At 51.9% G+C, this 25,768-nt stretch overlaps 1 protein-coding gene across 14 annotated transcripts in view; it reads right to left on the bottom strand.

Moving 5' to 3' along the window:
- The window catches only part of PEMT (phosphatidylethanolamine N-methyltransferase), an 83,652-nt gene extending 73,397 nt beyond the window's left edge, over positions 1–10,255 (bottom strand). For 2 of the 14 annotated variants that reach the window (XM_053211682.1, XM_027047619.2), the window contains exon 1: positions 1,373–1,490. Coding sequence is in view for 2 of the 14 variants with exons in the window: in XM_053211679.1 (XP_053067654.1) it covers positions 9,483–9,545 (63 nt within the window). In the remaining 12 variants the exon portion in view is untranslated. Of the gene's footprint in view, positions 1–55; positions 442–1,372; positions 1,491–1,667; positions 1,857–8,013; positions 8,166–9,482; positions 9,654–9,891; positions 10,060–10,191 lie in introns of those variants that run through there. The other 12 variants (XM_053211685.1, XM_053211687.1, XM_027047620.2 and 9 more) reach the window with 12 other exon arrangements.
- Positions 10,256–25,768: the final 15,513 nt, after the last annotated feature.

The raw sequence follows: 25,768 nt of genomic DNA, 5'->3' as shown, positions 1-25,768 counted from the left end.
TTGCCGCGAGCTAGTGGCTGGCCGAGGACAAGAAATCCCAAAGTCCCAGGCAAACCTGGCATGCCCTCAGCGTGGCGCCTCCCGTCCCACGGGCTGACCCTGTGCCAGCGTGATCAAGCCAGAGGAAAGAGGGTAAAGCGTGAGGTACAGAGCAGAGTCCCAGGTAGCTGGAGACAGGGTGCAGACGATGGCCAGGGCGTCACGGCTGGAAACCCAGGCCTGGGGACACTGAGCAGGAGAGAGCCGGACCGGTGGTTCAGCGCAGGCCTAAGAAGGCGCAGCCACCTGGACTGTGACCGCCTGGGAAGCAAGGTGGGGCACTGACTGGGAGGAGCACAGGGAACTTTCTGGGGTGATGGAAATATTCCCCATCTCAACTGGAGCCTGGATAGCCAGTCAGGAGCTTGCATGTCAGACCTTCCAACTGGGCGCTAAGGTCTGGGCATTTCACTGCGTGTAAATTACACCTCCCCAGGGAGGAAAGTGAGCAAGAGCCTCAGCCTGGGAACTGGGAACTATGTCCCCTATTTCCCCACCAGGCCCTTGGGGGAAAACAATGTCCTCTGGAAATGCGGCAGATATTTTTAAGGATTCAACTCAATGTCTTTCTGAGCATCTACTAGGGAGGCCCTACTCTGGGCGGGGGTCTGAGGACTAAGACCTCCTTCAAGAACCTTCACGATGCCAGGTCCCACAATCAAAAAGCATTTATTTAAAGTTCACATACCTCATCCCGGCAAGCACTACTGTAATGCCCACTTTGCAGATAAGAAAGCCAAAGGCTCAGAGAAGCTCCCAGATCACAGGAGGAGAGCAGAGCCAGGCCTTGGCCAGATCAGCCCTTCCGGATTCCTGACAGAAACTGGGGCTTTCCGTTGGGACTCAGAAGGGCTGCAGCCACTGCTTGCTGCCGGTGGGGCAAGGACAAAAGTCTTGAACGCTCCCAAAGAGACACAGCAGAGGAGCAGGAGAAATATGCTTCTTTCTTTCACCCTTTGTGGGAGCTGAAGCAGAGAAGGGAAACTGAGGTACTGAAAGGTTTACCATCTAACACCTGCCGAAGCTGGCAGCAGGTAACATCAAGCAGGATCCCCCAACTAGGGCTGAACGGGTTAAAACCGAAACCTCGGCTCCCACCCAGGTCTCCGTGCCCTGGGGTCAAACTGTCTTGCTGGGAAGGAAGCATCCAGTCACCTCGGTCACCTTGGGGGGGGGGGGGGATCTGCATTGCCTGGAGAAGGGCCTGCTCAGCAGGGGAGAATGACTAATGGTCCACAGGGGTATTCCGGGCAGCAGAGGGGAGGCCCTTCTGGCTTCCCACTCCAGAGACCTGAAGGTCCTTTCCTGATTGTCGTCACTTCCCAAAACTCACCTGAAAGGGCGGACCTCCCGCCTAAAACTGGATCAGCAGAAAAGAACAAAACACCCCGGGTCACACTTGAGCAGATCAGGAGGGTCCTGGATCCCTGGTCCCTCGGTCACCCCTGCACACAAGTGGGCAGCCTTGACTAAGGGGAGGGTCCCCCACCCCTCCCGTCCCTGCCCCAATCTTGTTAAAGCAGCAAAAGTCCTGGCTTTCTGTACCGGCTAATTCTAAGAATGGAACTCCGCTCCAAGGTCACAGACTGCAGACCTCTGTGTTTGAACAGAGGAGAGGCGCTACCTACCCAACCACGGAAGAATTCCACTCAGGTCACGGACGAATGGGCTCAGCTCCCAAAACGCTAGGAGTCGGCAAGGAAGCGGCTCATGGCAATTTCACCGTACTGCCTACAGGCTTTGAGGACACTTCAGGGAAGGATTCGCCGCAGGTCAACAGCACCCAGGGTCACATTGTGACATCCAAACAAACAGTAGAGGCCCAAAGAGTCAAAGTCACATCGATCGCAAGTGGGATCCACACACCACAGACAGCAAAGGGCAGGAGGAGCGGGGTGAGGGTGGGGGCTGCCTTTCCCGGGGGACCCCGCGGGCCCCTGGCGTTCTCGGTCGATTCAGGCAACATTTACTGGGCAGCTTTTGGTTAGAGCCCTGGGTCTGACACAAGAATGAATGTGCCGGAGTCTTTTTCCTGAAAGAAGTTTTACACTCAGGCAGGCTCCCAACCGCGTTTTAGCTCCTCTGCATGGGGCGGGGGCGGGGGGGGGGGGAGGGGGGGGCGGTGCATCTGGCTCAGAAGAAGGTCTCCGGGCAGCTCACAATCTGGGCTGGGGTCAGGGTACTCCCACCCTCCAGGAAGGACCACTTGGGCAGGCCTTCCGTGACCAGTCTCAGCCCAGGGTTTCCCTTTGATGACGTAAGGGTGACAAGACTGCCCCTCGCCCCCAAGGTTACATTCTGGGCAGAGGAGAAAACGAGTATCAGAGTACAAGGTGCAGAGGGTGCTTCTAAGGCTGAGGCTCTTCTGTCCCCTTCCTCTGTTTTGCTGGCAGACATCTCGCCTCTTCTGGAGAGGCCCTCCAGGAATACAGTCATCCTAAGGAAAAGGTAGAGAGGGGACACGGATCCAAGGAAGGTAGCCCCCAGCTGGCATTTGAAGCGCTCCTAAATCCCACAACAAAAAGAAATGGCCAGCAGCTGCTCTAATTCCCCCAAATCCGCAACTCCTTTCAGGAAGGGGGAAGATGTTCATTCATGCTTCACTCAACTCGTGTGTCCCGGGCCAAGTGCAAAACCACTCTGGCGGCTCACGTGCACCCTAATCAGTGAGCCCCGGGCCTGGGAGTGGCATCCACGGGTCCCGTGCTTCTCAAGGCCCTCACCTCACCTTGGGTGCCCTCTCAACTCCGCAACGTGATCGTGAGCTGCAGACCCCTTTTCTTTCGTTCATCCTCAAGGGCCCAGGACACACCCCACTAGGCCGATGCTGCTGAGTACATTTATTTAAATAAGTGTCATATATTAAGAGTAATCATGACAATAAGCCAGCTGACCTTCACTGGGAAGTTACCGGGCACCCAGCCGTGGCTTTAATGAGGCAGGACAGAGAGCACAGTCCTAAGACACGGTGCACCCCAGCCTGGTCGGGCTCCACAAACCCTTCACAAGCTTGGGCAAGTCAAGTGCCCTCAGTAAGCTTTGTTTGTTTGTTTGTTTGTTTTATTTTTTTCGTGTTTGTTTATTTATTTATTTTTTTAGAGAGAGAGAAAGGGAGGGGCAGAGAAAGAGTGAGAGCAAAAGCAGGCTCCGCACTCTAGGGCAGAGCCTGATGTGGGGCTCAATCCCACGAACCCATGAGATGGTAACCTGAACAGAAATCAAGAGTCGGACGCTCAACTGACTGAGCCACCCCCCACGAGCCCTAGTAAACTTTGGTTTTTTTAATGTTTATTTATTTATTTTTGAGAGAGAGAGCGTGAATGAGTGGGGGAAGCGGCAGAGAGACAGGGAGGGAGAATCCCAAGCAGGCTCCGCACTGTTAGCACAGAGCCTCACTCGGGACTCGAGCTCACAAATCGTGAGGTCATGACCTGAGGAGAAAATCAAGAGTCCGGTGCTAAACTGACTGAGCCACCCAGGTATCCTGCCCTCCATAAGCTTTGAGGTAGCGGTACCTCCTTCACAGGACTGTCAGGAGGATTAAATGAGATAATGCGAAGAAAGCATTTAGTACCGTGTCTGGCACCTGGCAAAGTCGGATCGATGTTAGTTATTATTACTGTGTTATTCAGTCCACACGACAACACTGTGAGACACGCCCATCTTGCAGATTAAAAACTGAGGCCGACACGTGAAGAAAACACCGACGGAACTGAAAGAAGAAACAGACAAATCCACAGTGACAGTTGGAGACCTCTCTCAGAACTGAGGGAGCAGCTAGGAAGCAGGAGGGAGCAGGTAGGAGCAGCAGGAGCGAAAATCAGTAGCGACGAGGACGGCCTGAACAATATTGTCAACCCCTTGGCCTAACTGACGTTCATAGAACGTCCCACGATAACAGCAAAACACATTCTTCCCAGGCGCATGGAAACATTCACCAAGACAGACCAAATCGGGCTGTAAAACAAATCTTAAATTTCCAAGAATCAGGGGGCACCCGGGTGGCTCGGTCAGTTAAGCGTCTGACTCTTGATCTCAGCTCAGGTCATGATCTCGTGGTTTAGGCTCTGTGCTGACAGCGTGGAGCCTGCTTGGGATTCTCTTTCTCTCCCTCTCTCTGTTCCTCCCCTACTTGTGCTCTCTCTCTCTCTAAATAAATAAGTAAACTTAAAAAAATTTTTAATAAATAAAAGAATCAGAAAGCATAAAAGAATGCTCCTGAATCATGACAGAATTAAACTAGAAATCAATAACAGACAGATATTTGCTAAAGAACACACTTCCAAATGATCCATGGGTCAAAGGGGAAGTCTGAAGGGAAATTTTAACATATTTTGAACTGAACGAAAATGAAAATGCAATATCAGAAATTGCGGGCCAGAGGGCTAAGAGATAAGTGTTATCTTGATGAAAAAGAAAAGGCTCAAAACAGTAACATAGGCTTCACCCTTAACATAATAGAGAAAGAGAAGGAAATTAAACTCAAAGCAAGCAAAAGGAAAAAATAAAAGCAAAAATCAATCAAACTGAAGACAGAAAAACACAGAGGAAAAAAAAATCAAACCCAAAACATGTATTTTGGGAAAAAATACCTCTAGCTACATTGACCAGGGGAAAAGGAAGACACAAATTACCAATACCGAGAATATAAGAGGGGCCTCCCCTACTGAACTCACAAACATTAGAGGGGTAATAAAGGCGCTTATGCCCATAAGTCAACAACTCAGATGAAATGGTCCAATCTTGGAAAGACATAAGCCAACAAAGTTCATCCAAGATATAGCCCTACATCTACTAAAGAAAATAAATTCCCATTTAAAAACCTTCCAAAAAAGAAAGCTCCAGGCCCTGATGGTTTCATTGGATGAATTCTACTAACATTTAAGGAAGAGATAACACCAAAACCACACAATTTCCCCCAGAAATCAGTATAGGAGGGATGATTTCACAACTCACACTAAGAGGCCAGCATTACCTTAATACTAAAACCACACAAAGGCACAACAAGAAAACAACAAACCATACTCCTCATGAATATAGCCACCAAAATCCTCAACAATAAAACAAAGCAAAGCAAATCTAGCAACATACACAAAGGATTAATACATCAGGATCCTGAGTCACCCCCGGAACGCAGGGCTGGTTCAACAATCAAAGCATCAGTGTGATTCCCCACATTAGCAGACAAATAAGGAAGAGCCGCATGATCATTTCAACAGAAGCAGAAGAAACTGAGGTTCTGTGAGTTTAAATGACTTCTCCAAGGTTACAATGAGGGGCAGAAAAAAGCCCCAACCCTCCTGTCTTGACTGATCCAAAATACCGAAGATAAAAATTATGTCCTTGAGAACTTCACAAAATAAGTCATCCAATAAAACGGACTGATATTTATTTAAATAAAGTAATAGCATCAGAAGATTTTAAAAAAATTCATTTGAGAGGGAGAATCTTTTTTTTTTTAATTTGTTAAATATTTATTTTTGAGAGTGCATACATGAGTGAGGAAGGGGAGAGAGAAAGAGGGGGAGAGACAGAATCCCAAGCAAGCTCCACGCTAACAGCAGCAAGCACGATGTGGGCCTCGAACTCACAAACTGAGAGGCCATGACTTGAGCCAAGACCAAGAGTCAGATGCTTAACAGACTGAGTCACCCAGGTGCCGAGAGAAAGAGAGAGCGAGAGCGAGAGCGAGAGAGAGAGAGAGAACATCTTAACCAGGCCCCACACTCAGTGCAGAGCCCAACTTGGGGCTTGATCCCACGACCCTGGGTCAGGTCTGAAATCAACAAGAGTCAGAGGCTCAAATGACTGAGGCACCCAGGTGCCCCAACATCAAAAGATTCTTTAAAAACAATTTGTATCGCAGGCAAACATCTTCCCCCAAAGGCAGTCAAGACATCCCACACCTGCCACAGGGATTTTGTCTCCAATGGTTTACTCAGGCTCCTGTATCACAAACGAGGACCGTACAACTGTTGCCCCCATTTTACAGATCCAGAAACTGAAGCGCGTCTCTTGACACCTACGCTAAGTGACACCATCCATCTGCTCACGCGAGCAGGTGAGTCCGTATGGAAAAGGGCATGAGAGGGGCGCCTGGGTGGCTCGGTCGGTTAAGCGTCCGACTTCGGCTCAGGTCATGATCTCACGGTCCATGAGTTCGAGCCCCGCGTCGGGCTCTGTGCTGACGGCTCAGAGCCTGGAGCCTGCTTCAGATTCTGTGTTTCCCTCTCTCTCTACCCCTCCCCTGCTCATGCTCTGTCTCTCTCTGTCTCAAAAAATAAATAAGCATTAAAAAAAAAAAAAAAAAAAAAAGGGAAAGGTCATGAGAGGCGCCCATGTGACTGTGCCCTGCCACACTGGGTTCTCCAAGAAGCCGGGACCCCTAGGCCCCCCTGGAGCCATCTGCTGAGTCCTGGAGGCGCCCCTGCCTGTGAAGTGAACAGCAAACTGGCAGGCTGGGGAGCAAGGCTCTGGCATCCCATGGCAGGGAGGGTAGGGAGGGCCAAGAACGACCTCGATCGGTGAGGTCACAGCAGGTAAACTCCTCATCCCAACGAGGGACTTTTTGAACTTAAAAACAAAACCAACATTCCGTACCAGCTGGAACAGGCACAAAAACTAGCTGGTTAAGAGCGTCGTACCCAAGGGCTGCCCTGTTCCGTCGAATACGGCAGCCACCTGCCACAGGTGGCTATTGAGAACTTGCAGTGTGCCACATGACGAAATAGTATTTTTCAGGTATTAGGCTAAATAAAATATTCTGTCAAAAGTAACGTCACTGATTTCTTTTTTTTTTTTTTTATTTTTTTTAACGTTTATTTATTTTTGGGACAGAGAGAGACAGAGCGTGAACGGGGGAGGGGCAGAGAGAGAGGGAGTCACAGAATCTGAAGCAGGCTCCAGGCTCTGAGCCATCAGCCCAGAGCCCGACGCGGGGCTCGAACTCACGGACCGCGAGATCGTGACCTGAGCCGAAGTCGGACACTTAGCCGACTGAGCCACCCAAGTGCCCCTTAGACAAGCTTAAATGATAAACGGGACACATTTTATTTCTATCGGATGGTGCTGGGCTAGCACAGATGTCCATGGAGTGAAGAGAAACCTTGGTGCTCACTTGGGCCAGGGACTGATTAAAACCAGAGATTTTTGGGGGGCGCCTGAGCGTCTCAGCCGGTTGAGCATCCAACTCTTGATTTCGGCTCAGGTAATGATCCCAGGGTCATGGGATTGAGCCTCGCATCGGGCTCCCTGCTGAGTGTGGAGCTTGCTTGGGATTCCCTCTCTCCCTCTCTCTCTGCCCCTCCCCACCTCCAAATAAATAAAAAATAAACATTAAAAAAAAAAAAACAGAGAGATTTTGATTGAAGGAGGAGAACTACCACAAGACAAATACATAATAATGTTGTGTTGTTGTCGTTTTTAAGAAAAAAATCCTTCGGTAACAGGAAGCTTATCTGTATCAACAGCAGTGGAAAAAACTGAATTTTAGTCAGCTAGGGTCACCCTGACCTGTCCCTGGAAACACTCCCCGTCCTCTCCGACCGCACAGCCCCACCAAGCTCTGGAAGGGAGAGAGCAGGAAAGCCCTTCCCACACACACCCAGTTAATCATCCCTTCCCTGTGGCTGATTCTCACCCCTGCAGCCAGGTCTAGAACACAGGTCTTGCTCAGATTAGCCGGCAGCACCCTAGCATTCCACTGGGCCTGTGCTGGGCCCGCTGCCGCCTCCCATGGTGGCCTCTGGCTCAAAGACGTCCCACCTCAGGTCAATGGCGACCCACCCTTCCACCCGGAGTCATTCATCCAGGAAGCATCCGCCCCCTAAGCCAGGTCCCTCTGGCATTCCAAACTCCTAACACTTGCTAAGGCAGGACACAAGAATCGCAGTCCCACCACGGACCATGTGGCCCAGAGATCCCTGGATGGCCATTCACAGTTCATGAGTGTAAGGGGGCACCTGGGTGGCTCACTTGGTTGAGCGTCCGACTGTGGCTCAGATCATGATCTCGCAGTTCACGAGTTTGAGTTCCACGTCCGGCTCTGTCCTGACAGCTCAGAGCCTGGAGCTTGCTTCCGATTCTGTGTCTCCCTCTCTCTCTCTGCCCTCCCCCACTCACGCTCTGTCTCTCTCTCTCTCTCAAAAATAAATAAACATTAAAAAAAAAAAAAGAGCATAAGGATTCCATGGGATAACATCATCCTCACGAGGCCACCTATCCACTTGAAGTCATCCTGCACTCTCTCAGGGTCAGATGCTAGCCTGCTCTTTGTTGGATGAACAAATACTCCCCCCCTTCAAGGCCTTTGCCCTGCTGTCCCTCCACCCACGGCATCTGGCCCCGCTGACTTATCACTCGGGTCTCAGATTGCAGGTCAACTCCTCACAGATATAGGGATTTCAATCCCACCTCTCCACCAGCTACTCTCTAAAACATTGACCAGTTGTACCCCCATCAGAGAAGGTTCTATGCTTCTGGGCTTATTGTCTCTCAAAGTTCTCAAAGACTGGCTGTATCAGTGAATGAATAAAGGGGGGAAGATGCTCTAGATTAAAGAAAGGCTGCTTGGGGCAGAGGCACATCTCCCCGGCTCCTTAGAGAGTGGCTGACAAGTGAAACGGGTGGAAAGGTGGAAAGGTGGAAAGGTGGAAAGGAAGCTGCTCTGATAGGAGGGAACACCCTGGAGAGAACAGCCATTGGAAGGGGGAGCCTGGGGAGAGACAGCAAGAAAACACAAACTCTCTGGCCTATGACTTTGCAAAGGGGCTGACTCGGGCAGCTGGGTCTCCAGCCAGCAGGGCCCATCCCACCCCATCCTAGCACAACACTGAAAGGTTGTAAACTCTTTCCACCCATCCAGCCGGGAAGGAGGCGACGCTCTGCAGCCGGCTCAGCGCCAGGGGGTGGAGATGCCAGGGTGCAAACCTTTCTCTTGACTCCGCTGCAGAGCTGGCCTCCAGCCCGGGGAAGGGGGGACGCAACTGCGGCAGGGGCCTCCCATGTCCCACACAGCCACATGCTGCCACCACGCACACTCCCAAATACACCTGCGTGGCCTCCCTCACACGCTTCCACGCCCAGTCCCAATCCCACACACTCATACTCAGGGCACACACTCTTGGGGCAACTGACCACACAATCCCAGAGGCGCACGCGCGCGCACGCACACACACACACACACACACACACACACACCCCGCCCCCCACACACAAAATCTCAGGCACTCGTTCTGTGACATCCACGATCCCTCTCGCACGCGCGCACACGCCAGCGCCCCGCCCCCGAGCGCGCAGTCCCGCCCCCACCGCGCCCCGCCCCCGCTGCCTGGTAACGGGTGGCCCCGCCCACTGGGCGTTGGCGGCGGCGGCAGAGCCCGGAAGACCCACCTGGCAGCGGGATCCCTCTCCCAGCCTCCTCAGCCGCGCGGCCCGGTCAGTACCTGCCTAAAGTCAACATTGCCGAAGCCTCCGCAGCAGTCTGGCCCCGCCACCGAGCTGCTCATAGGCTCCGCTCCCGGGCCGCCAGATGCTCTCAGCCGGGCCGCCTCTAGAGAGCCTACGCCGGGGCCTCGCGGCCGCCGCCAACTCGCCCCCCGCCCGAAGCCGCCCTGTCGTGCCGGGAAGCTCTGCCGCCCGGGGCGCTTTGCCTGTGACCCCAACTCCTCCCGGCCTTCTGGGAAATGTAGTCCCCTGTCCTCGCGAAGCGCCACTTTCCTGGAGCTCGCGACGGCATCTCGCGGAGCCCAGAGCTATATGTCCCAGGGTGGTGCGCCGCAGTGACTGCCAGTTCCGAGGCGGCTCTCGCCTAGACCCTTCGGTCCCCGCTCCCGCACCCGGCCCGCAACTGACCTGGCCTCCCTGTCCTTGGCTGGCGGTGGGGCTCGGAGGCGGCGGCTGCGGGTCCTAGGTATAAGTAGCTTCCTGCGCAGCCCCCTGCGGACTTGGACTTTGGCCCAGGCTCGGGGTCCCCTGCCCCCTTCTGAAATTTGCTTTCGCCCAGAGGCGGTGCAGGACGAGCACACTCTGTAGCCTCCAGCAGAGGCTACTCCTCGGGACCCTGGGCCCCCGCCCCTGCGGCCTCCCTATTCTTTGGCTCGGGCAGAGACACCTCCTCCACTTCTTTGTTCATTCATTCTCTGGTACACTCACCGGGTGCTTGCTGAACTTGTCTGTGTACTGCGGGTACAGTAGGGAACAACACAGGTCCCTGCCCTCACTGTTTCCTAATGGAAGAGACAAAACATGAATAACGGATTATAACTTGGGTAAGTTCTAAGATGGAAGGAAACTGGGGGCTGGGTCAGATGATGACAAGGCAAAGTGCCTGAGAATCCCTTGAGGGAGGCCTGAACACAGGAGAAGGTGCAAGGCATGTGAAGTGTGAGGGCAGGACAAATTGGGAAGAGAGGCAGTATGTGCAAAGGCCAGAAGACAGGACAGGACTAGGGATATTTCAGGAATCCAGAAACGGCTGATGATCTGTGGAGTGGTGGTGGAGGAGGTGCCCACTAGAATGGGAAGGAAGTTTAGAAAAGTAGGTGGGGTTTTAGATGGTCAGGTCCCAGAGAGCCCCTTCTGTAGCCGGGTGTTACGTATATAGGGAAATAGACTCAGATTCCCAGAGATTTGTGCAGTCACCCAGCAAGCTGCCAGCCCACGCAGGACGTTTGCAAGGCCAGCTGCTTCCTGATTTAGGTGACTTGCTTCTCTCCCCCTTAGCCCTGGTGTGCTTGCCCCTGTGCTGACTGCTTTACACCGAGTCCCAACCTTCACCACATCCTTAGGATGGAGCAGGTCCACCAACAAGACAGGAAGGGCAGGAAGGACGCTGGCTTTGGAGCATGCACCAGCTGTATGACTATGGGCAAATTTCAGTTTCCTCAAAAGTGAAAGGGAAATACATGTCAGTGAAACTCAGCACACATGATCTGACCCACGGGAAGCACTTAATTACCACTGGCCACAACAGAGCTGAGTACCCAACAGGTGCTCAAAAGCTGGTTTGCCTCCTGTTCAGTTAGTTGCAAGAGTCGGGGGGGCTCTCTTCCTCGGGGTGTCCAGGCAGGGCCTCCTGGACCCAGGGTCCGTTCTGGGGAGCCTGCCAAGGTGGAGTGCTCCTAAGGGCCTTTCCCCTACCCCCACCACATGTCTACTTTGCCGAAGCTCCAGTTTCCTCCTGACCGACCTGGCTGCTCTGGTTGTTTTATGAAGCCAGAAAAATTAGTTTGTGTGTGTTTGGTTTATCTGGGAACAAAGAAAGGTAAATGTCAGAGGTCACACCAGAGCTGATGCAACTAGAGAAATCCACTCCTCCACCCCTAATCCACCCCCTGCCACCTTCTGTGAAAAGAAAACACCCAGGCATAGAGAAGCCAGACTGCAGACTCAAATGTGATTGGGGCTGTTCAGATCAAAAGCCTCCTGTGGAAGATAGTTTGGGGCAGAAGTCTTTGCTCGACCATTGGAAAACTCCCAAGTCTGAAAGCTTGCAGAAATCATCCAGGCCAACCTCTCTCACTGGAATATTCCTTTCTCAGCATCCCTGGCAAATAGAAAAGCCACTTCTGTTTACATGCCCCAAGTGATGGGAGACTCATCACTTCCAAAAGTAGCCTGCTCCACTGTTGAACAGGGTGTATATTAATGATACAAACCCAAAGTCACCCTTCCTGAAGTGGTAACAAACAGAGCTCTTTTCCACCCTCAGGTTTATCTCTCTTTGCCCCTTGGTTACTCTTCAGATATGGGAAGCCATTTATCACACAACATCTCCCAGTCGGCTCCAGGGCAAACATCTGCTGATGACCTTGCTGGCCAGTGGCTGGACACTTGCTACAAAAGGAGATCAAAACTAAAAGCCACTTCTTCATTTCTTCATTGCCTTCCCCTCCTCTCCCTACCCTCCCCTGGCCTTGGATCTGGCTGCGTGGCTCCCAGCAATGACTAAAATGGGCTTCTATTACTAAAATCAGCGTTTGCATATTGGGTGACTTTGGGTAAAACTGAAGCCTCTCCCTATTCTGAATCACAAAATAGGCATAATATCTCTTGAGCAAGACTGACACGGGGATCAGCGTCGGTAATAAGCACAAAAGCGCCCAACACACCGTGGGTTCTCAACAAATGTTTGTCTGCCTCTTCTGTATGTAACGGAGGCTCAGCTCTTAGATCACATTCATTACCCTCATGGACATGCTGGGGTCTAGGGCCAGCCCAGCTCAGAGGCCCCCTGAGTTCCCAGGAAGAGAGGGGGTGAGAAGCCAGCAGGGCAGACAGCCTGGGGAGGGGGGTGGGGGCAGGGATGGGGGGCGGGAGTAGGCATCATGCACTGGAGACCTCATGCATGCTGTCTAAAACCAGGACGATAGGGGCACCTGGGTGGTTCAGTTAAGCATCCCACTCTTGATTTCGGCTCAGGTCATGATCACATGGTCATGAGATCTAGCCTCTGTGTCAGGCTTATCGATGAGCATGAAGTCTGCTTGGGATTCTCGCTCTTTGTCCCTCTGACTATCACCCCACGCCCCCCACCCCCACCCCGCCACGCGCACACACTCTCTCTCAAAATACATAAATAAAAATAAAAACAGGAGGGTAATGAGGAGTCATAGCCACAATACCCGATACCTCCCTCCTGTATTCAGGACCCCCTGTCCCCACTGTGCCCGAGGAGTGTCCAGGAACCAGAGAGGAGCAGGTTCAGCGGGAGCCGGGGTGGGAGCTGGGGCAGGGCAGTGCTAGTGGTAATGAGTAAACCCTCCCTTCCTCCCCAGGCTCAGGAAGGAGCCTCTCCCCCAGGGACCTCCTATGGCTGAGAAGAGGGCTCACCTGAATCCATCCATTGAAGGCCAGCAAGGAGTGGGTACTAGCAGGGCATCCCTGACCCCTCAGCGTCCACAGAGGAGACAACTCCTGCCTTCCTGCTGGCCTCTCTGTGGTTCCTGGAACACCCCAAGCACACCCTCGCCTCAGGGCCTTTGCACACACTGCCTTGCGCCTTCTGCCTGGAATGCTGCTCCCTCAATGTCCTCAGAGCTCCCTCCCTCACCTCCTTCAGGTCGAGTATCACCTTTCTGCTCTATGAACATGTCAACCTCCCCCTCCAGTCTCCATCCTCTTCCCAACTTTATTTCCCTCCACAGCCCCTATAGTCATCTAACAAATTGATTTAGTTTACTTATTTATTCTGTGTAGTATCTGTCCCTCTCGCTAGAATGTGAGCTTCACGAGGATGGAGATTCTTGTCCCTTTTATACACAACTGTCTCCGTGGCATCTGGATCATGCCTGGCATAAAGCAGGCACTCAATAAGGAATGAATGAATGAATGAATGGTTGTACCATTCCCACATTTGGGGTGTTCTTGGGCAAACCACTTTTCTGGGCCCCAGCGACCCTGTCCATGGAAAGCGGAGAGGGATGGGATCTGTGAGGAAATCAAAGCAGCAAGTGAGACTCGAAGTCCCCCTCCCCCCCAACTTTCTGGTTGTGGGCCTGGGGCAAGTGACTTACCCTCTCTGATGCTCAGCAGAAGAGAAAACTCTACCAATTAAAACAAACAGCCAAGCTCTTCAAGCTCTTACAAAGCTGCAGACTCAGCTTAAGCCTCGGAACTGCCCTGTGAGGCGGGGAGTGTTATTCTGGCCTTCCAGATGAGGGAACCAACTTCTGGGGAAGGGACTGGCCCACAGGCAGACAGCTGAGTAAGTGATGCGCTTCAAGCCAGCCAGCCCAAAGCCAGCCCTGGCCTTTTACCACTGTGCAACCCTGCCTCCCTGGGACGGAGGAAATGACATAAAAAGCCCAGCACAGGACCCAGCGCAGGATCAGCACTTATCCAAATGCTCAATGCTCAAAACACATCGTGCTCCTGCTCCTTTCTCTTTCCATCACATCCACCCTTCAAGGTCCAGTTAAAGCTTCATCTTTTCTTTTTTTTTTTTTTTTTTTAATTTTTTTTTTTCAACGTTTATTTATTTTTGGGACAGAGAGAGACAGAGCGTGAGCGGGGGAGGGGCAGAGAGAGAGGGAGACACAGAATCGGAAACAGGCTCCAGGCTCCGAGCCGTCCGCCCAGAGCCCGACGCGGGGCTCGAACTCCCGGACCGCGAGATCGTGACCTGGCCGAAGTCGGACGCTTAACCGACTGCGCCACCCAGGCGCCCCAAAGCTTCACCTTTTCTAAGAAGCCTGACTACTCCTCTAAGGACTGAGGTAAGTCATTACTCCTCACCATGGCCTCCAGAGGCCCCAAATGGCCCGGCCATTCCAGTTCTTCTGTCTGTATTCCAGCCACACTGACCTCTTCTCAGGTCCGGTGGGTGAAGGAAGGCCAAAACTGAATTTTAGTCCAGTGAAGTCGTCCCTCAAAAATGGAAACAAAGAGGGGGGCGCCTGGGTGGCTCAGTCAGTTAAGCGCCCAACTCGATTTGGGCTCAGGTCACCGTCTCACGGCTCTCGAGATCAAGCCCCGCGTCGGGCTCTGTGCTGACGGCTCAGAGCCCGGAGCCTGCTTCGGATTCGGTGTCTCCCTCTCTCTCTGCCCCTCCCCCACTCATGCTCGCTTGCTCTCTCTCTCTCTCAAAAATAAAAAACATTATAAATAAATAAATAAAATAAATTAGATGGTGAAACTGATAAAATCTTGTGGGGTGAAAATGTTTGTCTCGGTAACTGAGGGAAAAAGCAGGAAAAACCCTGTGGGGCTACATATTTGAACGTGAGGAGCCAACTCTATACCGTGATCTCCTCAGAAATGGCCCTCAGGGTACCTAGCAGGCTCAATCAGTAGAATACCTGACTCCACCCCAGGGTCGTGAGTTCAAGCCCCATGTTGGGCGTGGAGCCTACTTAAAAAAAAAAAAAAAAAAAAAAAGTCCTTCCAGCAAGTGCAAAACATACATTCTTTTCAAGGTCATATACAACATTTGCCAAAATCAACCATATGCTGGGGCATAAAGCAAATCTCAACAGATTTCAAGGGATTCCAATCACATAGTTTATTTTCCTAAACACTGGGATTAAGCTAGCAAGCAAATCCCAATGTTTGGAACATCTCCCAACGTCTGGAAATTAGATAATACGTTTGTTTCTTAAACCCCAAAGATGAGGGACACCTGGCTGGCGACTCTTGATCCCCAGGTTGTGAATTCGAGCTCCACATTGGGTGTAGAGATTACTTAAACATAAAATCCTAAAAGGGGCGACTGGGTGGTTCAGTCGGTTGAGCGTCCGACTTCAGTTCAGGTCATGATCTCACAGTTCATGGGTTTGAGCCCCTGCGTCGGGCTGTCAGCATGGAGCCTGCTTCGGATCCTCTGTCCCCCTCTGTCTCTGCTGCTCCCCTGCTCGCGCGCTCTCTCCCTCAAAATTAAACATTTGAAAAATAAAATCCTAAAAAATAATAAACCTCAGAAATGAGATCCATTTGCTTCCACGCGAGCCACGTGTCCATCCAGGTGGCTGAGGGTGTGAGAACTATACCTTTGGGTCAGGTGACCCACCCCAATCAAGCAACGGTGGCCGGGGAATGGCGAGCGACCAGACTCCAGGAGAAGATGGCATTTCCCATTTATTGGCTTGGTTCCAGAAACACTCTGGTGGGGGTGGGGGCGGAGCTCTGAGTGCTACTGAGTGCTGGGGAGGCAAACAGGGGCTGCCACGGGTACAGGAACAGGCAGCCGTGGCCCCAAATGCTAGAAGGTGACTTGGAAATCTCAGCAGGGGTGCACCCAGAAAGGAGGCGGGGAAGCAATGAGAACTAAGGGTTGCCAGGCCTCAGCAAAGACATTGCCTCTTGGGGCACATGGGTCATCTTAATGTGTGAAGTCTGGTTTAGGATTATTTCCTTAGGATTCACCCCCCAGAGGCAAAGGGTCCAGACAGCCAGACTCCTTTCCCAAGGAGTGCAGCGACATGGATGAACCTAGAAGGCATTCTGCTAAGAGAAATGAGTCAGACAGAGAAAGACAAAGGCCATATGATTCCACTTATATGCAGAATCCAAAGAACAAAACAAATGAACCAACAAACAAGAAGCAGAAACATCCATAAATACAGAGAACAAATCAATGGTTGCCAGAGGGGAGAGGGAGCTGGGGGGGGGGGGGGGGCGATGAGCCAAAGGGGGTGAAGAGGGAGGGGGAGATACAGGCTTCCAGCTCTGGAATGAAGAAGTCACCGGGATAAAAGGCACAGCATAGGGAATACAGTCAGTGGGGTTGAAAAAAATAGCGATGGATGGTGACCCACGGTAGCTACACTTGGCGGTGAGCACAGCACATGGACAGACTTGTCCTATCACGATGTCATACACCTGAGACTAACACAACATCGTGCATCACCTATACTTCAATAAAAAATAAATAAGGCTTTGTGCCTCTGCAGAAGGGTGAAGTTTCCATTTCCCTGACCTGCCCGCAGCGAATATTATTATTCCAAACATATTTACATTGATTTAATAGTTGAATAATTATACCTTACTTAATTTGGTTTTTTTCTCCCATTATTTACAGTTTTGGGCATTTTCCCCAAGTGCTTTTCTTTCTGATTAGAATACTGTTTTGTTTGCACTATTTACCAATGCACTTCCTGTGCCTTCTTTCAAAAAGACTCATGAGCCTTACTCTTTTTAAAAAAAAAAAATTTTTTTTTAACATTTTATTTATTTTTGAGACAGAGAGAGACAGAGCATGAACGGGGGAGGGGCAGAGAGAGAGGGAGACACAGAATCGGAAGCAGGCTCCAGGCTCTGAGCCATCAGCCCAGAGCCCGACGCGGGGCTCAAACTCCCGGACCGCAAGATCGTGACCTGAGCCGAAGTCGGACACTCAACCGACTGAGCCACCCAGGCGCCCCAACTCTTTAACAATCTCTTGAACTTCTTAATGACACGAACCAGACTGCTGCACATTTTAAGTGATTAAAAACTTTTTTACCTGGAAAATTTCCCAACCCACCAAAAACTTGCAGGAATTATACAATAAACCCATATACCTTTCACCTAGGTTTGCCTATTATCGTTTCCCAGCATTTGCCTTGTCTGTTTATATGTAATTATTTTTTTAATGTTTATTTATTTTTGAGAGAGAGAGAGAGAGTAAGAGTGGGGGAGGGCCAGAGAGAGAGGGAGACACAGAATCTGAAGCAGGCTCCAGGCTCTGAGCCTGATGTGGGACTCGAACTCACCAACAGTGAGATCATGACCTGAGCCAAAGTCGAATGCTTAACCAACTGAGCCACCCAAGCACCCCATATGTAATCATTTTTTTTATCAACTATTTGAAAGTAAATTGCAGACTCTTCGCGCTAAATACTTCAGTGGCTATTTCCTAAGAACAAAGATGTTTTCCTACGAAACCTCGAGACTGTGACCCAAATCAGGAAGTGTATTATTGCTACAAGATCATATCCAACATATAGGTCACATTCGAATTTCACCGATTGTCCCGAAAACATCCTTCCTGGTGCGTTTTCTCATCAGATCCAGGCTCCAGCGCAGGACCACGTGTTGCCTTCCGCCGGCTTTGATGTGGAACATTCCTTTCGCCTGACCTTGTCTTTCACGACACTGACACTTTGGGAGAACACAAGGTATTTTGCAGACTGCCCCTCGGGTGGGTTTTGTCTCCCATGATTCCCCGAGGCTGTGCCTCTGGCGGCCAGAACGTCACCGAAGTGCGGCTGCGCCCCGCCCCCTCCCCCACCCCGCCGCGAGTGGTGGTGTCGCTGCCCATCCTGGGGCCGTGAGCTTTGATCGCTGTGAGCGTCTGATCTCTCCTCCGCAGAGGTGTGCGTGTCGTCACCCGCTGGCTTGTTCTTGTTTTCATAAAACTGGGGCTTGGCAGCCCGGTTCAGGAGAGTAGCGCTGGTACAGCTGAGTTCCGGTGGGGCCACCCCCGGGAAAGCTGTCATCCCACCCCCTCACCAGTGACCCCTGCTGCCTGCTCCATGCGTCCTTGGTACATGGCATCCCAGCGGCAAGCTGACTCGCTGTATTTACGAGGAACCCCAAGGCCACCTCCCGGTCTAGCCCCCACCCCTCCTCGGGCCTCGATCTCTCCATCTGTGACACGAAGTGCCCGCGTGAGAATCTGTCCAGTTTCCGGAGGAGGGCGCTCAGCATTTGAGCCAGACCATTTTTTGTGGTGTGGGTGGGTCTTGCAAACATGGAGTGTCCCCGGCCCTCGCTTTGAAATACTCCCCCCCCCCCCACAAACATTTCCAGATGGCTCTGGGAAGGGGGTTGCGGCCCCCAGGTGAGAACGGCTAGAGACAACAGCCAGTAACATCAGCTGCTGTCTGCTGAAGGCTTCCCACGTGCTAGCCTCGTAGCAAGCACTTGATCTACATCATCCCATTGGTACTGCACACAACCCGTTGCACCGATGAGAAAAGTGAGGCCCAGAAAGCTTAAGCAACAGCCAGGAAGTGTCAGAGCCAGGACCTCCACCCCAGGAAGCCTGACCCTTAATGTCCCATCCTGTGCAAGGCTATCCGCCCACGGAGGCAACGTCACATAGGGGTGGTGAGCCCGGGGTTTCGGAGTTAAACCTGAGCGTGAGATTGAATTGTCGCTCAGCGGGTATTCACCCTCACTCTTCCCCTCCCATTGTGGGGAGAGCAGACTTCCCTGCGCCATTGACTTGGGGCCTAGGCGGCTTGCTTTGGCTAATGGAACGGGAATGGGCATAACATAAACAGAGCCCTCAAATGGGCTTGTGCGGTATGCTCTGCCCTCTGGTGCTCTGGTGACCTACCATGAGAAGCACAAATCCTGGGTGACCACTGCCCCTTTAGCCTGGGCCCCAGAACAAACCAACATGGAGGAGACCAGCTCACACTAGACCAGCCAACCTACCCTCACCCCACAGACACGTACAGGAGCATAAACGCTCTCCGTAAGCCCCTGCGTCCGGGCTGGTTTGTTATGCAGCATTATTGTAGCAAGAGCTGACTGATACAACCTGGGTTCTAAGACCAGCTTGGGCAGGGTGTTTTGCCTCTGCCGACCTCTGTGTCCTCATCAGCATAATGGTACGAGGCTAGTACTGATCTTCTAGGCTTGTTGTGAGGGTCAAAGGTGATAATGCTCTCAGCACGGTGCTTGGCGCACAGAAGATGTTTAGCACGTAATGCTGTCACTGCTGCTGCTATTACCGTTAGCTGTGACCGTCAGGATTCAGTAACCGCCACACTCAAGGACTCTGACAGTCTGAGGTTAAGGAATTGGAAGGAGACGTGGCCCTAGGTTAAGGGGGGCGGCCCCTAGGAGCACTCCGCCCTGGTCCCCGAGTTGCCCTCTCCCTGATTCCTACTCTCCCCAGTGAGAGCAGCTGGAACCGGCTGCCTGGGCACCAGATGGCTAAGTGCCTGTGGTGAGGCCTGGCCGGGTCAAAGTGACCCACAGGCCACGGGAAACTCAGAGCCAGCCTGTTTCCCCCTCCTCCAGCCCAGGATTTAGGTAATCAGCACTTTTAAATTGCAGGCTGGAGCCCAGCTACCGAGCCCAGCCCCTCATGGGAATGTGTTACTGTTTGGGTCTGTGTTTCTGCATTTGTGCGTGTCTGTGTGTGTATGAGTTGTCTGGGTCTATGTCTCACTGTGTAGGTATAAATGTCCGTTTCGGTGTGTGTGTGTGTGTGTGTGTGTGTGTGTGTGTGTGTGTGTGTGTTTCCAGGTGGGCGAATATGCTTCAGCATCTATGCGAGTGCGTGTCTAGTTCACACATGGATGCGACTGTTTCAGTGTGAGTGCAGGTGTGTGTCCATGTGTGCTTGCCTGTATCTCGGTGCCAGCGGGTGTGTGTAGGTGTGATCCGTGCAGGGGGGAGTATACGTCCATGTGTCAGAATGTGTGAGTGTGCATCTGTGTCTCCAGGCCAGTGGGTGTATTGTCTCCAGACTCAGGGCATTGCTGTCCAGGGGCTGCCTGGGAACTGACCCAACGGCAACGCCCCTCTCCTGTGCACACTGGGACCGGACACACCCGAGGTCCCGCCCGGCCAGGCTCTGCCACTTAACCACTCATTGATCCTGGGCAAATGTCCTGACCTCCCTGAACCCTCGATTCCTCACGGGCTTGTCATGAGGGTCAAAGGCAACAAACAAGCCCTTTGACGGGCTCTCTGTAGGCAGCCTCTGCTGACCAAAGGGAAGCTCAGTCATTCAGAAAGAGGAAGGGGCGAACCGTGGCGGGGCCAGGGAGGTGCAGGCTGGCGGTGACAACGGTAGATGCACAGGGAGGGTGTCCCCACGCCTAGTAGCTTGCAGGTGGTGCCACGGGGCCCGAGACTACAACTTTCCTACCCTTCATGGCCACCTCGTGTTTTTCTGTGTGTTTTGTTAATTAATACACCTTAGAGTACTTTTAGCTTTCCGGGGAAAGTGAGCAGAAGGTACAGAGACTTCCCGTATACTTAAAAGATATTGGCGGGGGGGATCTGGGTGGCTCGGTAGGTGGAGCACACAGCTCTTGAACTCAGGGTCATGAGGTCAAGCCCCACACTGGGCATGGAACCTCCTGTAAGAAATTTTTTTGTGTTGAGATAAACTTCATTTTATTAACCATTTTCTTTTCTTTCTTTCTTTTAAAGTTTATTTATTTATTTTGAGAGAGAGAGTGCGAACAGGGGAGGGACAGAGAGAGAGGGAGGGAGAGAATCCCAAGCAGGCTCTGCACTGTCAGAGCAGAGCCCAGCACAGGGCTTGAACTCACGAATCATGAGATCATTACCTGAGCCAAAATCAAGAGTCAGACACTTAACCAACGGAGCCACCCAGGTGCCCCTTAACCATTTTATTTTCTTTTATTTTTTTTAACAATTGGTAATCGATGTATGAGAAATGCCGCTTAAAGCACCTGCAGTGGTCACTTCAACCTTGACCGCTGGCTCGCTGCTGATGGAGGTTATGTCTGCCGAGCAGCCGCAGGACAATGTCAACCAGTGAGCGGCTTGCGGGTCCTCATCTGGCAAAGACCCCAAGTCTTAGAACCTTCAGCACGGACAGTTTTTCTTGCAGTGTTTCTCACAGCCTTGGTAGGTATTCAAACTGGTCCCTTCACAGTGAGATTCTTTTCCTTTGCACCTCTGCTCAAGTTAGCACACACCTTCTCCAAAGATTTTACGTTATGGCTGCTCAGAGTCATCCTAATTTGGTGATCCGCCACCTCTGGTTCCGCGGCTGTCTTTCCACTATCTCAAGAAGAGGAAGCCGTGCTGTGGCCTCCTGACTGACGGGTTCCTCTTTCCTCGTTCCTCGGGGAGAGGGAACAGAAGGGAGGCAGGGGCAGGAGTAGGTGACCCCGCCTCTGCTGCAGCTGCCACCCCATCTTCCTCAAAGAACTATTTTAACCATTTTAAAGTGTACTGGTCAGTCATTTTTAGTCACATTCACAATGCCGTGTGACCATCATCACGATCTAATTCCAGAACATTTCCATCACCCCACGTAGCCGTCACCCTGCACCCCGTCCCCGCCCCAGCCCCTGGCAGCCACTAACCTACCTTCTGTCTCTACAGATTCGCATCTTCTGGAAGAATCACACAACACGTGTGACCTTTTGTGTCTGGCTTATTTTGCTCAGCATAATGTTTCTGAGATCCATCCACATGGGAGCACGTATCAGTACTTCATGCCTTTCTATGACTGAATCATATTCCGCCGTATGGCCATACCACATTCTGTTCATCCGTTCATCTGTTGATGGATACTGGGTTGTTTCCGTATTTTGGCCGTTGTGAATAATGCTGCCGTGGACATTTCATGTACAGGTTGATTGGTTTTATTTGTTTCTTTTTTTAATGGATTCCCTTTTCATTTCTCTTGGGTGTTCTCTAGCAGTGAAATTGTTGAGTCATACTGAGGCTTTTGAGAAACTTCCAGACTGTTTTGCACAGTGGCTACACCATGTTACATTCCCACCAGCAGTTCGTGAGGGCTCCAACTCCTCCACAGCCTCAACAACACGTGTTCGTTTCTGCCTTTTTTTTTTTTAATTTTAAAAATGTTTACTCATTTTTGAGAGAGAGACAGACAGAGCATGAGCAGGGGAGGGGCAGAGAAAGAGGGAGGCACAGAATCGGAAGCAAGCAAGCTCCAGGCTCTGAGCTGTCAGCACAGAGCCCAATGCGGGGCTTGAACTCACAGATTGTGAGCTCATGACCAGAGCTGAAGTTGGACACTCAACCAACTGAGCCACCCAGGCACCCCTTGTTTCTGTCTTTTTGATACTCGCCCTCCTCCTAGGTGTGAAGCGGTATCTCCTTGTGATTTCGGTCTGCATTTCCCTAACGGCTAATGATGTTGAGCATCTTTTCCTGTGCTATCAGCTATCTGTTTATCTCCTTTGGAGAAATGCCTGTTCAGATCCTTTGCCCATTTCTAATTGGGCTATTTAGCTTTCTATTATGGAGTTCAAACGTAAAGGGTAATTACCCAGGAGGAGTCATTTAAAACGGAATGTTGGCCATGTCAGCTTCTCAAGGGTGTCAGCCCCTGTCTCTGGGGAAACCCTGTGTCTTAATGGCCTGCTCCTGCCCTCCGGCGTTTTCACAGACACACACCCATTCCCCATCTCTGGGGGACATGGAGCACTTCTCCCCCTTCGACCTTGCTTCCAGGCAAACCCAAGACCTTTAACCCAGCCAAGAGCTCTTTCGACTATTCTTCCAAAGGAAAGCTGCTCTCTCTCAGAACATCAGGGCTGCGACTGCCTTGTGTGTTTGCAGAAACAGCTGCAGCCAGCTTCCGAAAAGTAGAATTACGTGTTTGTTCTTCCAGCCACTACACGTGAATGACTCCTAATTTTCCATTGCTCAGTTGAACTTCCCTTTCAGACCCCAGACTCTCCTACCTGCTGGACTCCTCCCCACAAGGGGGTGTGTGGTCTTCCAGGCGCCTCGCTCCCAGCCCCCTCCACTCCTAGCCCGTGACCCTAGGTGCCCATTCTCTGCACCACCCAGACTCCTCCCTCTCTCCCTCCCTGCCACAACGAATCAGTCATCAACAACTGTTTCTCTGAAAGAGCTCTTCTCGGCCCTCATCAGCTCCCACCTGAACAGTCACCACAGCTGGCCTCCCTGCCTCCACCCAACAGCAGGCAACTCCCCTGCTCAAAACCCTGCAATGGCTCCTTACTGCACAGACCAAAGTTCAATCTTCTTGTGCTGGATCAGTTCCTTCATTTATTGATTGATTGCTTCATTCATTCAGTAGCCTGAGCACCTACTATGTGCACAGCACTGGGACACAGTAGGACAAAAGACAGGGTTTAGAGAAGAAGCAAATCATTGCAGGGTGACCAGTGGTACAGTGGGCCTGCACGGGGACAATAGGGACAGAGAGGCGGGCGGGGGCTAAACCCAGCATGAAGGCAGACTCTTGGACGAGGTAGCTCACCAGGACCCACTCCTACTCCAGTCACATCAAGGCACCTCCAACTCCCAGAATGCACCATGATGCCTTTAGAGACCCACCAAAGGCCTTTGGGCAAAGTCCTCCAGCCTGTGACCTGGCTGAAGTGCCTCCTCCTTTGAAAAGTGCCCTGATCCCGTGCAGTTGACCTGATGGTCCTGCCTTTGGAACACGCCCAGCCCTACAGAGACCTCGTTACAATGTTGACCTCATCTCGTTGTTATTTTAACTATGATTTTCTGGTAAATGAGTTGCCATCTTGGTTTTGTTTTCTGCTGCCACAGACACGCCAGGACACAACGTGTGCCTCTCCCTCCTTGCACCTCAGCCGTCCACCAAGGAGAAGGCAGCCTTTTTTATCTAAAGTTCTGGCATCTCCTAATGCAGCGTTCTCAACCAGGTACGATTTTGCCACATACACACCCCCAGGGACATTGGGCAACGCCTGGAGACTTGGCTGTCACAGCTGGGAGGTGCTATGGACATCTTGTGGGTGGAGGACAGGCATGCTGCTCACATCCTACCGTGTGCAGGATAGCCCCACCACCAAAAGTCATCTAAGCCAAAACAGAATAGTGCCGAGGTTGACAAACCCTGTTCTAACCCCACGTGTGGGTGCCTCCAGAGAAGAGGGCCCTTCCCCGGTCAAGTGGGCTTCCTGGAGATGGCCCATGCTCAGGTGTTTATGTTGGGAAGGTGCAGGTGCTCCAAGGGCCTTGACTGGCTGCTCTGTGAGGAGAAACAGCTGTAGACAGGGGCTTGGCGAGATGACGAAGGGAGACCGCTGGCCATCACCTCTGAGGGCCAACAGGTGTCCACAGTATCTCTGGGCACACAACGAGACTCCATTTCCCAGCCTCCCTTGCTGTAAGGGATGGCCACGCGACCAAGTTCCGGCCAATGGAACGTGAGAGGAAGGGATGACACCGCTCCCAGGCCAAAGACCCTCCTATGTGCCGGCCTCATCTCTCCTTCCCCATCTCCCTGCTGAATGAGAGGACCCCGAAGACCTACCTAGAGGAAGCAGAGCCACAAGACGGAAAGGCTGCACCAAGCTGACCCCCATGTGCTCACCAGCTCCCACCAGCCCACACCCAACTCACACGAACAAGAAATAAATCTTCATGGTGCTGTACCCTGAGACTTCGGGGTTTCCTCGTTATAGCAGCTAATCTTATTTAACGAAAACCAGACCGGGTCCGCAGAAATGTGAAAGGCGGAAGACAAAGGTCCCCTTCGATTTTTTAGGGCTGACCAAGCCCTCAGTTCCCCGGTGATCCTGAGCAATTGTAGTTTTTGCCAAGCTTGGTATGTGGGCCTTCGAGTAGGGTTTCATCTGACTTTGCAAAGGGGAGGGATTTCTTATACCCGGAGCATTGTGCAATGAATGTCTGTACCAATGAACAATTTGTGTCCTCTTTTTTGATGGACCATGACCCCCTAGAGGGAAGGGTCTGGGCCCGATTTGCCGGATGTCACCAAGGCCCAGTAAAGGCCTTAGCACACAGCAGTGCTGAGGAGCAGTTATGAGCCTCTCTGAGCACGCAGGGTCCCTGATTGGCCCAACCCACCCTCTGCCTTCACTTCGGTCTCAGTTAGGAACACATTTGCCTGCAAAAAACAAAACCCAGCCGATAGAGGCTTAAACAAATAGGCAGGGGGTTCTTTTTCTTTTTCACATAACACAACCAGAAGCAAGCAGCTGCTAGGATCAGGGACTGTGACTCCACCTTCCCTAATATAATTCACCCTCCATCCTCGTGCTTTGGCCTCAGAGTCACAAGATGGCTGTGCCATGGCCCTAGTCCTCACACTTGGATACAAGACAAGTCCACGGACGGGGAAAGGTCACGGACCACGCTAACTACACCTGCCTGTTTTCGTCCGGAGGGCAAAAGCTTTCCCAGAAATGCCCCGAGCAGACCTTCTACTTCGGGACTGATTGCCTGGGTCACATGATCAGCATGAGCATTTGGTGACAGAATGGTCACGGCTGGCTCTTTTGATTAAAAAGCCAAGCGATGTTTTGTCAGCACAAACAGAATAGGTATTAGGAAGTCGGTCGGCGGGGTCTGCCCCAATCCCCAGTCCTGTTTCTGGGGCTGTTGTCAGAAAGTCCCATTGTTCTAGGACTGAGAGGGCCACCAGGCCTGGTCTTCTCCAGGCCCGAGGCTCTGTGAAGAAATAATGGCAGGAGAGTTCATGGCTCCCATCCCTATTCTCCCACATCTGCCTGCTGCCCTGTCCTGGTGCTTCTTCCCAGTAAGCCTTCAGCATAGACATGACACCCTGTTCGCATGGCCTCTCCCAGCA

This window comes from Acinonyx jubatus, chromosome E1 (genome assembly GCF_027475565.1).
Source record: "Acinonyx jubatus isolate Ajub_Pintada_27869175 chromosome E1, VMU_Ajub_asm_v1.0, whole genome shotgun sequence".
Classification (NCBI taxonomy): domain Eukaryota; kingdom Metazoa; phylum Chordata; class Mammalia; order Carnivora; family Felidae; genus Acinonyx; species Acinonyx jubatus.
Note: the sequence above shows the minus strand (reverse complement) of the source record. Positions and strands in the feature narration are given on the sequence as shown.